Source organism: Narcine bancroftii, chromosome 6 (assembly GCF_036971445.1).
Source record: "Narcine bancroftii isolate sNarBan1 chromosome 6, sNarBan1.hap1, whole genome shotgun sequence".
Classification (NCBI taxonomy): domain Eukaryota; kingdom Metazoa; phylum Chordata; class Chondrichthyes; order Torpediniformes; family Narcinidae; genus Narcine; species Narcine bancroftii.
Window position 1 is genome coordinate 236,673,629 of NC_091474.1, and position 15,335 is coordinate 236,688,963.

Consider the following 15,335-nt stretch of genomic DNA (forward strand, 5'->3'; position numbering starts at 1 on the left):
CAGGTTCAGGGGCAGCTGCTCCCCCTCCACCATGAGACTCCTCCAGCACAAACTCAATCAGGGACTCATTTAAGGACTCTGACTTTGTTCTTTATTGATTTTTTTTCTCTATCTTTGTTTTGCGCAGTCAGTTTGTTTATATTTCTTTATGTACTTACACGTGTACATTGTGAACAGTATTTTTTCCACTACCAATAAGGGGTGATTCTGGTGGGTCACAGGAAAATAAATCTCAGGGTTTATGTCATGCATAATAAATCTGAAATCTGATTCACAATCGTGGTGTTGTCAGCCAACTTGAAGATGGGGTTAGCTCAGAGTTTGATCATAGGTGAAGGAAAAACACCGTAGGAAACTGAATAGGTATCCTTGAGGTGCGCCGGTGCTGCATGGGATCATAGAGGAGATGTGGGCACCACTTAATTCATGCTATGGGGGTATAGCTAGAGTATGTCTTGAAGTGGATCTGTAGCAACAGTAATGCCCAGAGGTAGGTTGCCACAGTAAAGTGGTGATGGGCTTGCTTCCTGCGGGAAGCTGATGTATTTAATCTGTGAGACCATGCCATCCATTCGAACTGTCAAAGTCAGAATCAGGTCACAAAATCTATTGCGGCATTAGTATGCACTACAGGTGCAAAAATTGCCAAAAATTACATTTCAATGAATACACTGTTTAAAAAAAATGCAAAAGGAGAGAAAAAAGTGAGGTATTTCCTGGGTTAATTGTCCACTCAGAATTCTGATGGCAAGAGGGGAAGAAGCCGTCTTTGTGACATTGGGTCTGCGTCTTCAGGCTCCTTGTACCTACTTCCTAATGGTAGGAATGGGAAGAGGGCATGGCCTGGATGGTAAGGGTCCTTGAGGATAAAGGCTACTTTCTTGAGGCACCACCTCTTGTAGATGTCCTTGATGAAGTGAAGACTAGTGCCCGTGATGGGGCTGGCCAAGGTCGCCACTCTCTGCAGTCTTTTCCTGCCCTGTGCGATGACACCTCCGACCAGACAGTGATGGAACCATTCGGAATGCTCTCCACGGTCCACCTGTAGAAATTTGCAAGAGTCTCTGGTGACGTACAAAATCTTCTCAAAGCTGCTGGCAAGACTTCTTCATGAATGCATCAACATGAGGGCCCCAGGATAGATCATCAGGGATGTTGACACCCAGGAGTTTTAAGTTCTTAACCTCTTCCCACTGCTGATCTCTCGATCTTGTGTTGCGCTGACTTCCTCCTCAATGAAATCCACAATCAGTTCCTTGGTTTTGCTGACTTTGAATGCAAAGTTGTTGCAGCTCCCTCCAGTAGGCTCCCTCATTGCCGTCTGTAGCCCTGCTGACAACTGTGGTGTCATCAACAGGTTGGCAGAAGGCAAAGAGCAAATCCACTGACAAAGTGGAGCCATGTTGTGAAAGAGAAAAGCAATGTGTCCTGACAATAACCACACCAGCGGTGTGAGTATAAGACAGCTTTAATAAAGTAATATGTACACTAAGAGATCTTGTCTCTCTGGACGAACCTGGAAGACTAGACTGTCACTGAGATGACCCCTGTAATTACATATCACCACATTCAGCCCCCCTTAAAAATTGTTATTCCCCCCGCCCCCCCCCTCCCTTGTTTGTAAGTTTATAAGTCCAAAATTTTTCATGGCTTCCGTTGCCTTCTGGACCTCATCGGTAGTGGTATAGGGGTGGGGAGTGCGGTCTGCCTTTTGGCCTTTCTTGGTGGAGGTGTGGGAGTGGGATGTACTAGATGGCCATGTGGGCGGGGGATCCTCTTGTATGGGATTAGGTCCTGCCATCAAGTCTAGGGTGGTGATATTTTGTGGGGCAGGCGTACCCAAGGTCCTGATTTCTGGGGTGGGTGGTCTAGTCCTCTGGGGTGACTTGATGGACGACTGTTCTAGTGACTGCTGCTGCGTTCCTTGTTGATCGTAGACATCTGTGTTTCCTCCGGGTTGTTCACACATCCGGCCGGCGAGAGATCCCTGGTGGCCACCGAGTCTTCTCTTCCATCTGGGAATGTGACGAAGGTGTACTGAGAGTTCAACTCCACTTGATCCACCAGCGGGTCCGCTTTGTGGGGTCTGCAGTGCTTCCAGAGGAGAACAGGTCCCGGTGTCATCATCCATTTAAGCAGCATTGTGTCCGTCGTGGCTTTCCTTGTGAAAGAAAAGATACGGTCATGTGGGGTCATGTTAGTGGCAGTACACAATAAAGAACGTATAGAGTGTAGGGCTTCTGGAAACACTTCTTGCCATATAGTATAACAGGGAGGTCTTTTGCTTTTAAGGTCAAGAGGACTGTTTTCCAGATAGTGGCATTTTCCCTTTTGACTTGTCCATTCCCCCTGGGATTGTAACTTGTAGTGTGGCTGGTAGCAATCCCTCTCTCATGCAGGTACTGCTGTACTTCTGTGGTCTTCCCCACATTCCACCACGATTCCAGTACAGCGGTCCCTCGCCGTCTCTGCCTTCGGATACATGTGTGTACTGGTTGTCCCCGGATTCCATTCCTCAGGAAGAGTCTCCAGGTGGTCGGGAATGCGTATTGGAGCAGAAGCAGCTTTCATCCTAGTAGCTATGATATTAGTTTATTAAATTGTACTGACAATAACCACACCAGCAGTGCGAGTATAATACAGCTTTAATAAACTAATATGAACACTAAGAGGTCTTGTCTCTCTGCAAGGCAAACCTGGAAGGCTACACTGTAGCTCTGGACTGTTTTATATACAAGGTCACTGGGATGACCCCTGGTGACCTAGTGGTGCAATTACATATCACCACACAATGATGTCTTAATAAATCACCATCTCACTCCAACCAGTGAGGTCCTCGCAACAATTTGCAGCTTCCCTTGTCCCTGCCACCAAGTCCAAAGGGCAGCAGGGTTATGTCATGACCCATATTCGAATCCTGCGCTGCCCGTAAGGTGTTTGTACGCTCTCTCTGTGACCTGCACGGGTTTCCTCCAGGTGTCCCAGTTTCATCCCACCCTTCAAAAATGTTTGGGGTTTGTCAGTTAATCAGTGTATTTGGGCTCATGGGCCGGAAGGTCCTGTTATTGCAGAAACAAAACAAGCAAGAACACTTGGAGAAACTCAGCAGGACCAACAGTGTACTTTATAGAGCAAAGGTAAAGGTACATAGCCAACATGTCGGGCTTAAGTCCTTCATCAAGGTATATGACCAAGGGCCTGTTAGTGTGCTGAATCACAACATTTAAATTGAATTAAATTTAAAAAGTAAATAAATTAAGACTGGTTAATTAATTTATTTAATTTATTTGGTTTGAAGTTGTGTGTCGGAATTGTGGATCAATAAACCTGAACTGCAGACCTGCTGGTTCAGTAACCCACCTATTATATGAACATGACCCCTGGCTGCTTCGCTGCAATTGTCTCCTTTCGGGAAACTAATAAACTGCTTATTGTTTCTTGAGCCTTTGGGCGATTGTGATCAGAAGTACCAATCCTGCACAGAGTTCAACAAGGATGGCCGGTGACAGCAAGACAGATGAAGGCAGATTGCTGAAACTGAAGGAAGAAAGGGACAAACATCTCTGCCCCCGGGTTGTTATGGTGCAGACGCAGTGGTGCAGCTGATGAAGCTTCTTCACAGTCCCTGCAAGTGCTGTCTGTGTGGAGTTCGGCCTTTGACTATGTGAGATTTCTCAAAGGGCTCCAATCCCTGCTCAAGACATTCCATTCGGTTGGTTAACTGACCATAGCAAAATTTCCTCCATGGAGGCGAGTGGTAAAATCAGGAGGGAGGGAAGGGAATGGAGTTAATGGGGGATGTGGGGATTAAATGGATCGTTGAACGATTTGTCCAAAATGCATGGTTGATGATAGCCAGCCTGAGCTCAGTAAGGCCAGTTCCTCTGCTCCATCTTTCCATAAATGGGAAGCCCATTTGGGGGTGGGGGGCATAGCAGTCAGTGTAATGCTTTTACACCAGCAGCGATGGGGACTGGGGTTTGAATCCTGTGCTGTCTGTAAGGAGTTTGCATGTTCTCCACATGTCTGTGCGGGTTCTGTAGGGGGGGGCTCTGACTTCCTCCCACCCTTCAAAAATAAAGCATCCCGGGGAGGTGTAGGTTAATTGGGGAGCATGGGCTCATGGATTGAATGTTCCTGCTACTGCACTATATATCTAAATTTAATTTTTTAAATTTAAATTTAAAACTAGAGGAGGCCATTCAGTCTGTCTATTCCATTTGCAAGCGGAGAAGTCCCGTTATGGGTGGCACAGTTAAAGTAAAGCTGTTTTGGTGCCAGCGACCAGAACCCCTTCTGATGCACCTGACAAATGTTTTCCCATCAAAGTGGTATGGTGGGTGCCACGGTTAGCGCACCGTTGGTACAGCGCCAGTGACCGGGATTCGAATCTCGCACTGTCCATACATCTTCCCCGGGTCTGCATGGGTTTCCCCCAGGGGCTCTGGTTTCCTCCCACCCTTCAAAACATACGGGGCTTGTAGGTCAATTGGGCGTAATTGGGTGGCATAGATTGTGGGTTGGAAGGGCCTGCTACCGTTCATTTAAAAAATGTTAAATTTTATCCTATTTCCCATGAATAATTCACCTCATGTTTCCCCCACTCCCCACTGGATGGGGCAGGAGGCCGTGTGGTGCCGGGGGTGCAGGAAGTGATGGCATCAGTGGATCCAGACACTCAATGTCACTGAAGGAGCTCCCTTTTGCTTGTCTTGATCGTGGTGCTGTATTTTCAGAATCTCTTGGTATACCTTTCCAGGGCAAATGATCGAAATATGTGTTTGTAGCTGAACGCTACAAAGAAACATGTACGCGCACACACACACACACACACACACACACACACGCACACACACACACACACACACACACACACACACACACACACACACACACACACACAGTGTGGCAGGTTAAGCTCATTCCTTTATTAGGGCTGGAAAGGCTGCTTTTATACTGTTCAAGTTCCCGCTGTTTTTGCTGATTGACTGAGTGTCAGCCACATGAATAACAATAACAGGCGGGAACATCCATGCATATGAATGTTTCTGCTGAGTTAGCTGGGCAGCTTGATTTTAGGGCTGTTGGTCTGATGCTGCCCCAGCTTCTACCCTTGCGGTTCGTTGTCCTGGGAGTTGCTTTAGCGATCTGTGTCCGCGTCTGCTGCCGTGTGATGTGCCGGCCCGATCTCCGCAATTGCGGGCCGCCACATGTGCATAAAAATAAACAGAATCTTGATCCACCAACCCCACACACATGACACTCATGTGTCTTTGCTCTTCATTTTAAATGTTCACACTCCTAGTCCCACAGTTTGTTGTCCTAACCCCTTTCTTGTCACAGTCCCATTCCTTTTACAACGCCTTGACCAGGTTGAAAATTCCTCCTGTTGAAAGCCAACTTGCCTCAACTCCATCATCACTACCCGCCGCCCCCCCCCCCCCCCACCCCGCTGTGTTGTATCGAAACTGCCACTTTCCGTTGCAAAGGACACAGCATAGAGAACTGTTACAGTTATCTATTTAGACTTTAGTAAAGCTTTTGACAAAGTTCCCCACAGGAGGTTAGGAAAAAAGGTGGACGCATTAGGTATAAATGAGGAGGTAGTGAAATGGATTCAGCAGTGGTTGGATGGGAGATGTCAGAGAGTAGTGGTAGAAAATTGTTTGTCTAATTGGAGGCCGGTGACTAGTGGAGTTCCTCAGGGATCGGTCCTGGGTCTACTATTGTTTGTTATATATATTAACGATCTGGAAGTAGGGGTGGAGAATTGGATAAGCAAGTTTGCGGATGATACAAAGATTGGTGGTGTTGTGGACAGTGAGGAAGATTACCGTAGATTAAAAGGTGATTTAGGAAGGCTGGAGGTGTGGGCTGAGAAATGGCTGATGGAATTTAATACAGATAAGTGTGAGGTGTTACATTTTGGAAAGGCAAATCTAAATAGGTCATATGCATTAAATGGTAGGCTATTGAGATGTGTAGAGCAACAAAGGGATTTAGGAGTTGTGGTAAATAGTACCCTCAAAGTTGATACTTAGGTAGATGGTGTGGTGAAGAAGGCATTTGGAATGTTGGCCTTCATAAATCAGAGTATTGAATTCAAGAGTAGGGAGGTTAATATAAACAAAATAGAGAGAGTGCAGAGAAGGTTCACGAGAATGTTGACAGGATTTCAAGGTTTGAGTTACAGGGAAAGATTGTGCAGACTGGGGCTTTTTTCTCTGGAGCGTAGAAGATTGAGAGGGGACTTGATAGAAGTGTTTAAGATTTTAAAAGGGACAGACAGAGTAAACGTGGATAGGCTTTTTCAATTAAGAGTGGGCGAGATTCAAACTAGAGGACATGGTTTAAGATTGAAGGGGGAAAATTATAAGGGGAACATGAGGGGAAATTTCTTTACGCAAAGGGTGGTGGGGATGTGGAATGAGCTTCCGACAGACGTGGTCAAGGTGGGATCATTGGTTACATTTAAGGAAAGTCTGGATAGTGTTAGGTCTGCTTTGTTCATGAATGAGTGAGACAAACACCAGGCTGAGTCGAAATCAGGGTTCTTTGTTCTTTATTACCGGATTGTAACACTTGCGACTAACAAAGTTAGCCGGAGAATGCATTCTGCCGTTATCAGCAAAATGGTGATTTTTTATACCCTTGGATACATGCTTAGAACATCATCATATCATTACTTGTCCAATGACTAAAACTGTTGCTATCCTTTCCCTGCTAGCTTCCTGCCTCTCAATCCATCAATGTCTCTCTTATCTTGTAAGTACAAGGATGCATTCTGTTACTCCTTAGTACTGGGTGACTCCTTCTCCGGTCCCATCTCATGATGTTTTACCTAACAGGAGTACAAGGACACCTCCCCTTCTTGTTACTGCCCTGTACAGGGTAACTCCCTACACATTCCCATCTCATGATGTTTTACCTTACAATAGTTACATGGATAGGAGAGGACTGGAGGGGTATGGACTGGGTGTTGGTCAGTGGGACTAGGAGGGTGGGGATTTGTTATGGCATGGACTATAGGGCCGAACTGGCCTGTTCTGTGCTGTAAATGGTTATATGGTTATCTCTTTTTTGGATCTGAGAGAATCCTTACTCGAAACCAAACTCTGGGGGTCTCCATCTGAACATGCAATGTATCAATTTTTATACACTCAAGTAAACAAGACGAGCTAAAAGATGACATCATTATTCTACATATAAGGTCAATTATCATTACATACAAGGTAAGTCACACCCTTGGTAGCCCCTCCCCTATAGCCCTGTATCAAGGTTGAATAATAAGAACATTTACTCCACATTCAGCAAAAACATGCCTTCCTTATCTGCACTGCCTCTGCCCCAAAGCCATCTGTCGGTGCCTTATGAAGATCACACGGGTCTGTACCACATTCATAGCGCCTCCCTTTAATCTCTCACACACCAGGCTTCTATCTTGTGTTTTAAGTCACTTTAATACTTCTAAATTATTTTAATATTCACTTTAATACCACAGCTTCATCTGGAGAGCAGCCACCACATTAAAGGAAACCCAGCTCTGTCACACTCCCTTCTTTCCCCCACCCTGTCAGGCAAGAGGCTCACGCACCTCCAGATTCAGAGGAAGTTTCTGTCTTGCTGCAACTAGATTGCGGAACCATAGAACCACAGAACACTTCTGCACGGAAGCCCTTCTAGCCTTGAATGGATCATTTATTAATTAAAATGTAGGCTTTGCACGGTTGAAATATACTTTTCTCTTTAATGCGATGCCCTGTATTCTCTGATTTGACACAAAGCTTTGTTGTACATTAGCCCTGCACTGCTGTTCCCTCTAAGCTGTGCATGTGCAGACCTGTTTTGCAATCAGCACACACAGGAATTTAATGGGCACACAAAAAGTGAAAATTACTTAAAATAATGTAGTAATTAATAATCATACTTAAGATTTCCGAGGTCTTGGGCCCACTTGGTTCGGGCTGTGAGCCAGAGGAGGCTGCGACTGGAGTTCGGGTGACTATCTGGAGAAGGAGGAGCTTGGATAGAGTGAGGGGGTTAATTGGTCAAGGGGCCAATAAAAGGAGGGTAAGTATAAGTGAGCGGCCAGCAAGGATCGGCCCAGTGAGTGAGTGGCACAGTGAAGGAGTGTGTCCTTGAGGTTTTGGCTCGAGAGGCTTTGGCGAGCAGAGGCTGAGGACAAGCGTGCTGGATGAAAGGTAAGGCATTCACAGTTAATTTAATAAGGTGTGAGGAGAAGGAGGCAGGATGAGTGTGAGGGCAGTTTTCTGCTCTTAGTGACACATGTGGGAAGTCATGGAGTGTTCATGTCTCCCGGACATCCACGTGTGCACAAAGTGGGCTGAGCTGCAGCATCTAAGGGACTGAGTCAGGGAACTTGAGCTGCAGCTCGATGACCTCACTCTGGTTAGGGAGAATGAGGCTATCGTAGACAAGAGCTACAGGCAGATGGTCGCACAGGGCCCACAAGAGGAGGGGCAGTGGGTTACCATTAGGAGGAGGAAAGGGAGGGGTCAGGTTCATGTGCAAGCACCCGAGTCTGAAATCTTCAGAAATCTGTACTCCACCTTGAGTACTGAGGAGAGGGATAGTCAGACTATGGTGGGCAGAGATGTAGTGTCAACCTCTGTGGCCCAGAAAGGTGGGGATAAGAGGAAAAGGGCAATAGCCATAGGGGATTCAATGGTTAGGAGGACAGACTTTTGTGGACATGATAAAAAAATCCAGATGGTGGTTTTCCTCCCTGGTGCCAGGGTCCGGGATGTGAATATGCGCGTTCAGAACATCCTCAAAGGGGTGGGTAAGGAGCCTGAGGTTGTGGTACATGTTGGTACCAATGATGTTGGAAAGAAGGAGGAAGTGGTCCTTCAGAATGAGTATAGGGAGTTGGGTAAGGAGTTTAAAAGGAAGACCACTAAGGGGGGTAATCTCTGGATTGCTTCCTGTGCCATGTGACAGTGAGGGCAGAAATAGAATTAGGTGGAGGTTGAACGTGTGGCTAAAGGGGTGGAGTAAGAGACAGGATTTCAAGTTCTTGGACCACTGGGACCTTTTTTGGGGAAGATGGGACCTATACCGTAATGATGGGTCACATCTTAATCTCAGAGGGACCAGTCTTCTGGCAGGGGCATTTGCTAGGGCTGTCAAGGGGGGGTTTAAACTAGTATGGTTGGGGACAGGGTTTCAAGTTAGGCAGGACAGCAGGGAGAGGGTTTGTAGGCTAAGGAAAGAGAGGCTTAAATAATTTGAGGGAGGAAAAGTAGTAAAAAGATGTTGTAGTGAAAATTCTGAGAATGGAAGAGAGGAGGATATGAAGAAGGTAGGATGTAGGAGATCCCTGAGGTGTATTTATTTTAATGCGAAGAGCGTAGTAAGGAAGCTGGATGAGCTAAAGGTGTGGATTGACACGTGGCATTATGATGTTGTGGCCATTAGTGAGACGTGGTTGAAGGAAGGTTGTGACTGGCAGTTGAATGTTCCAGGATTTCACTGCTTTAGATGTGACAGAGTTGGTGGATTAAGAGGGGGAGGTGTGGCATTACTTGTCAGGGAGGATATTACAGCAGTGCTGAGGCAAGATAGACTGGACGGCTCGTCGAGGGAGGCAGTGTGGGTAGAGCTGAAATATAAGAAGGGTGAGGTTACTATTATGGAGGTATATGATAGGCCTCCAAATGGGGAAAGGGAACTAGAAGAGCAAATGTGCAAGGAAATAGGTGAGGTGTGCAGTAGAAATAGGGTGGTGTTGGTTGGGAATTTCAATTTTCCAAATATAGATTGGGAAACGCAGTCAGTAAAAGGGCAAGATGGCTTAGTATTTATGCATTGTGTTCAGGATTGCTTTTTGCAGCAATATGTGAGACGCCAACTAGAGGGGGAGCAGTGTTAGATTTGTTATTTGGGAATGCAATGGGGCAGGTGACGGAGGTAAGCGTTGGAGAGAACTTCGGATTCAGTGAACATGGGTCCATTAGCTTTAACTTAATGATGGAAAGGGATAGGTCGGGTCCGAGGTTGAAGGTCATCGAGTGGGGGAAGGCCAGATTTTGAAAAATGTGAAGGGATTTGCAGAGAGTTGTTTATTTTTGCCAGAAAGGATGTAGAGGAAATTTGGGGGGCATTTAGGGGTAAGATTTTGAGAATACAGGATTTTTATGTTCCAGTCAGTCTAAAGGGAAAGACTAAAGGTTTGAGGGAGCCATGGTTTTCTGGTGAAATTAAGAAGTTGGTTCAGGACAAGAGGGAGACCTACACCAAATATAAAAAAAAACAAGGGATTGAGGAGAAGTTTGGTCATTACTTAGACTGCAGGAGAACCTTAAGAGAGAAATTAGAAAGGCAAAAGGAAGGTATGAGGTGTCCATAGCTAATAAGGCGAAGGTGAATTCTAAGGGCTTTTACAGATATGTGACACGTAAAAGGAGGGTTAAGGATAGAATAGGTCCACTGGATGATGGGACCGGTGAACTATGTTAGGAACCGTATGAGATGGGAGAAATATTGAACAAATTTTTCTTGTCCGTATTCACAAGGAAAAGGGACATTGGGCTATACGAGATAAGAGAGGTAAAGGGCTTAGTTATGGAAAGGATAGAGATTAGTAAAGTGAGAGTTTTGGAGCTTCTAGGGTCAATTAAGGTGGATAAGTCTCCTGGTCCTGATGGGGTTTTTTCCCAGGACTTTAAGGGAGGTCAGGGAACAAATAGCTGGAGGAAGGTGTGGTGCCGTGGGATTGTAGGGTTGCGAATGTTGTTCCATTGTTCAAAAAAGACAGTAGGTGTAGGCCAAGTAATTATCAGCCAATAAGTTTGACTTCGGTGGTGGGGAAGGTTATGGAGGGTATTCTTTGAGATAGTACACATATTTGGATAGGCAGGGATTGATTAGGGGCACCCAGCATGGGTTTGTAAAAGGAAAATCATGTTTGACGAACTTTGTTGAGTTTTTTGAGGAAGTGATAAAAAAGGTGGATGAAGGTAGAGCAGTGGTTGTGATCTATTTGGATTTTAGTGAGGCTTTTTATAAAGTTCCACATGGAAGGTTAATAAGGAAGGTTTAGTCACTAGGAATTAGTAGAGAGATTGTGACATGGGTTCAGAGGTGGCTGGGAGATAGACAGTAGAGAGTCATGGTGGACAACTGTATGTCAAGTTGGAAGCCTGTGACAAGCGGGGTGCCTCAGGGATCGGTGCTAGGTCCCTTATTGTTTATCATTTATATTAATGATTTAGAGGAGGGTGTGGTTAACTGGGTAAGCAAATATGCGGATGATACAAAAACAGGGGGAGTGGTAGATAGTGAGGTAGATTTTCTTGGGTTACAGAAGTATTTTGTTTGTTTGGAAGAGTGGGCTGAAAGATGGCAGATGGATTTCAATATAGACAAGTGTGAGGTGTTGCATTTCGGTAAAAATAACTAGAATAGGACATATACAGTTAAGGGGAGGGCATTGAGGCACGCAGAGGAGCAGAGGAACTTGGGGGTTATGGTACAGAGTTCATTGAAGGTGGATTCCCATGTAGACAGGATGGTTAAGAAGACATATGGTATGCTGGCCTTCATAAATCATAGTATAGAGAATAGGAGCTGGGAGGTGATGCTGCAGCTGTTTAAAGCATCGGTGAGGCCAGTTTTGGAGTACTGTGCTCAGTTCTGGCCTCCAAATTATAGAAAGGATATAGATAAGGTGGAGAGGGTGCAGGGAAGGTTTACAAGGATGTTGCCTGGCTTACAGCATCTGGATTACAGGGAGAGATTAAGGAGAATGGGACTTTATTCATTGGAATGTAGATGACTGAGAGGGGACTTGATTGAGGTATTTAAAATTATGAAAGGAATAGCTAGACTACACGTAAACAGACTCTTTCCCCTGAGGGTAGGGAAGGTTGGAACAAGAGGCCATGAGTTAAAGGTAAGTGGGCAACACTTTAGGAGAAATATTAGAGGATGCTTTTTCACTCAGCGAGTGGTGGCAGAATGGAATGAACTTCCAAATGAGATAGTTGCGGCAGGGTCCCTTCTGTCATTTAAGAGAAGGTTGGATGTGTACATGGAGGTGAGGGGGCTGGAGGGTTATTGGCGGAGAGTGGGAGGTTTGAGCTAGTGGAGTTGTTCGAGTGAACTGGTGCAGACTCGAAAGGCTGACATGGCCTGTTTCTGCTCTGTAAATGGTTATATGGTATTGAAAATAATCTCTTAGTTAATGGTTAACAGTTTCTGTTAACTTGTTAATCGATTTTGATTTATTAATTTATTTAGACATTGCATCAAATAAAAATAAGAAACCCACATAGCGTAGCTCACATACACAGCAAGAAAACCAGCCCCAGCAGTCATAGACAGGAAAGCAAACAACGACATCTAGCAGGATTTTAGATGCGGGGTGAGCCTTGCACGGGAAGGCAACGTCCCTTCCGCCCCATTGGGCGTGGGGGTTAAAGGGAAGGGGCACGGGTGTTTGAATCACAGGTATTTTGGTTTTCAGTAAAGGAGTTCATACTGAGCCATTGCTGGATTCGGCTTGTTTCCTTCACACTTCTCGCTCAACACAGCCAACCTCCATTTGCTCGTTGTGGCACATTGATACTTTATTTAATGGAACAACAAATTGAACAAAGTGGTTTAAAGTATAGAATAAAATCTTAACTAAATACGCTACTTTGTAGGATGCAATCATCCTTGTCTTGTATTAAAACATGTTAATACAGTTTTATTGGCTGTGAGAGATATTCTGTGCCAAAATTACCTTGAAATAGTTTCAAGTTTGCATTTGCACAAGCATTCAGTGTGCACATACTTCTGTTTCAAGAAAAGAATTCACACAACATAAGATTTTTGCGCACATTGACTACTAAAAATTAGAGAGAACATAAATAAAAAATACTCTTTTTATTCTTGCATGAACTTTTGAGGTTGATTTGTCTAGATAGTGTACAAAACAAAGTCTTTACTGCATGTCAGTACACATCGAGTTACTCAGCATGGAAACAGGGCCTTCAGCCCAACTTTTCCACCTTTGAATTTTCTTAGTTGTAAATTTACTTTCCAGAATAATGGTTCTCAACCGTTTTCTTTCCACTCACATGCCACTTACCATATTCCCTATGCCCTCGGTGCTCTGTGATTAGTAACGAATGTGAGTGGGGAGGGAAGGTTGACAATCACTGCTCTCGACCCAACTGTTACTGAAATATTTTGCTTGAGAAAAATGGTCCATTTCTTTTGGAGTGGTGAAACCGTGCACATAACGAGTCAATGAGGGACAATTAGAACAGTGGTTTTTAAACTTTTTCTCTCTACCCACATCCCACCTTAAGCAAACCCTTACTGATCACAGAGCACCTATGGCACAGGGATTACTTAAAGTGGGACGTGAGTGGAAAGAAAATGGTTGAGAACCATTGGTCTAAAAGAATCAACACATTATCAAAGTGATCAAATTTTGCACTATTGTTTATCAATACAAAATTACACACTGGGCCAATCCTTCAGAGGAAAGAAGGAAACAGAAAAAAATGAAGAAAACAGAAAAAAGAAAAAAAGAGAAAGATCTCCCTCCCCAAAGGAAAAGGAAGAAAAGAAGAGGTAATTTTCCCATATGATGTGACAAAATCAATTGTTTTCCAAACGCACTAATTACATGCAGATGAAATATGACATGATTCATCCAGAGCTTACTTCCTCCCTTAAGTGATAAATGTCTTGACATAGACATCGCCAGGTTGGAGATAGTGGTATTTGTGATTGGAGGGGGGAATCATCGAAGGTTGACCCCCTTGTATCTTAAATAGGTTTTCCATATTTTTAAAAACATGTTACAATTTCTGAGGTTGTAAGTAATCTTCTCCAGGGTTACGCAGCCATGCATTTCTGACTTCCAGTGGGTCAGACTCAGTTGGGTGTCAGATTTCCAAGTCATGGCTATGCATTTCCTGGCCACCACTAGTTTCAATTGATATTTCGACAGCCTCTTTGTAGGCCTTATATCTGCTAACTCCACACCCCCAAACAAAAAAAAAAATTCACCTGAGGTTATCAAATTCCAGTAATTTGTTCAAGGAGATTTTCCAAATCTTCCCAGAAGGATCTCACGTTAGGGCATGATCAGGTCAAATTCAAAAATTCCCTATATCTTGACTGCATTGAAACATAAATTGGATAATTCAGATTCAATTTATTTAATTTTTGTGGGGTAAGTTACAGCTGATGAAAAAATTATGTTGCACCAGCCTATACCTTATATTAATTGCATTGCTCATGCTGTTTTGACACAGGCCAGACCAGCAAAATGGATCAATTTCTATAGCAAAATTTGATTCCCATCTCTTTCTTACTTATCTAGCCCTTGTTTAGAGGCATCCGCTTAAAGTAAGAAATACATTTTTGAGATAAATTCCTTTGTGATCTCCCTTTGAACCAGAGTCTCTATTTCAGTACTTTGCGGTAAGGTCAGAGCTGGACCTAATTTACCCCTTAAATAAGATCTTAACTGAAGACAGCAGAAAAAAGATATATTTAAAACTCCATATTTATTCCTGATTTGTTCAAATGTCATAAATTGTCTGTGCTCAAAACAATCTTTGTTATACTTGATCCCACTCTGAGACCAAGTATATTTTAGATATTTATTATTAATTGTTAACAGAATTAATTTATTTTGAGCGAGAGGTGTTTTGGGTGAGACACCCAACACCAATTTGCACTTACCCACTCTGACCAAAATGTCCCATCCTTACTAGGCCTTGTGCAGGGCCCATATTCCTTCAAACCGGTGGTGCTCAGCCTGTGGGCCAGAGCGTCCTTCTATGTGTGTCTTTAACAATAAATAAAATACTTTAAATGAAATCAAGATGTGTTTCTTACAGAGTTGCGTTTGACTTGAAAATATTGCTCAGTCATTCTCACGAGAGGGTCAAGGCATGTTAGGCCAGAAGCCAGGTGCACCTTAGTCTGAAAAAGGTTAAGAACCACTGCTCTAAATCTATTGTAGCTGTCCAAGTTTTCTTCTTCAATATTGCAATTGCACCTGCTTCAAACGCATCCTCTGGCAGCTGTTGCATCCACTCTCTACTCTCTGCGCAAAGAAGTTACCCATCAGGTTCCTATTAAATCTCTTCCACCCCCCTCCCCAACATCCCCTCACCTTAAACCTATATCTATGACTTCCCTACTCTGGACAAAAGACTACACATTGTATTCTTCTCCTGGTTTTGTGCACCCCTCTGAGATCACCTCTCAACCTCCTGCGCACTAAGGAATAAAGCCCCATCCTGCTCAACCTCTCCCTAGAGCTCTGTCCCCCACCCTCTGAGTCCGACCAACATCTTCATAAA

General features: G+C 44.3%; 1 protein-coding gene across 1 annotated transcript; it reads right to left on the reverse strand.

The window, feature by feature from the left end:
- Positions 1-1,788: 1,788 nt before the first annotated feature.
- LOC138737381 (uncharacterized) lies at positions 1,789-14,901 on the reverse strand. The gene is made up of 5 exons (XM_069888127.1): positions 14,866-14,901; positions 14,739-14,815; positions 8,406-8,578; positions 7,928-8,006; positions 1,789-2,161 (listed from the first exon to the last, which is right to left on the reverse strand). Exons 1-5 carry the CDS (start codon positions 14,899-14,901, stop codon positions 1,903-1,905), a joined length of 624 nt encoding a protein of 207 aa, XP_069744228.1. The 3' UTR covers positions 1,789-1,902.
- Positions 14,902-15,335: the final 434 nt, after the last annotated feature.

What these genes read in the sequence shown, in the direction of transcription:
- LOC138737381 (XM_069888127.1), bottom strand. Translation starts at nt 14,901, where the DNA reads ATGACTGAGCAATATTTTCAAGTCAAACGCAACTCT. An exon ending in TTCAAGTCAAACGCAACTCT is followed by an intron (nt 14,816 to 14,865) that starts GTAAGAAACACA and finishes TTATTGTTAAAG; the next exon opens with ACACACATAGAAGGACGCTC. An exon ending in TGGGCCCTGCACAAGGCCTA is followed by an intron (nt 8,579 to 14,738) that starts GTAAGGATGGGA and finishes CCCTCTCCTCAG; the next exon opens with TACTCAAGGTGGAGTACAGA.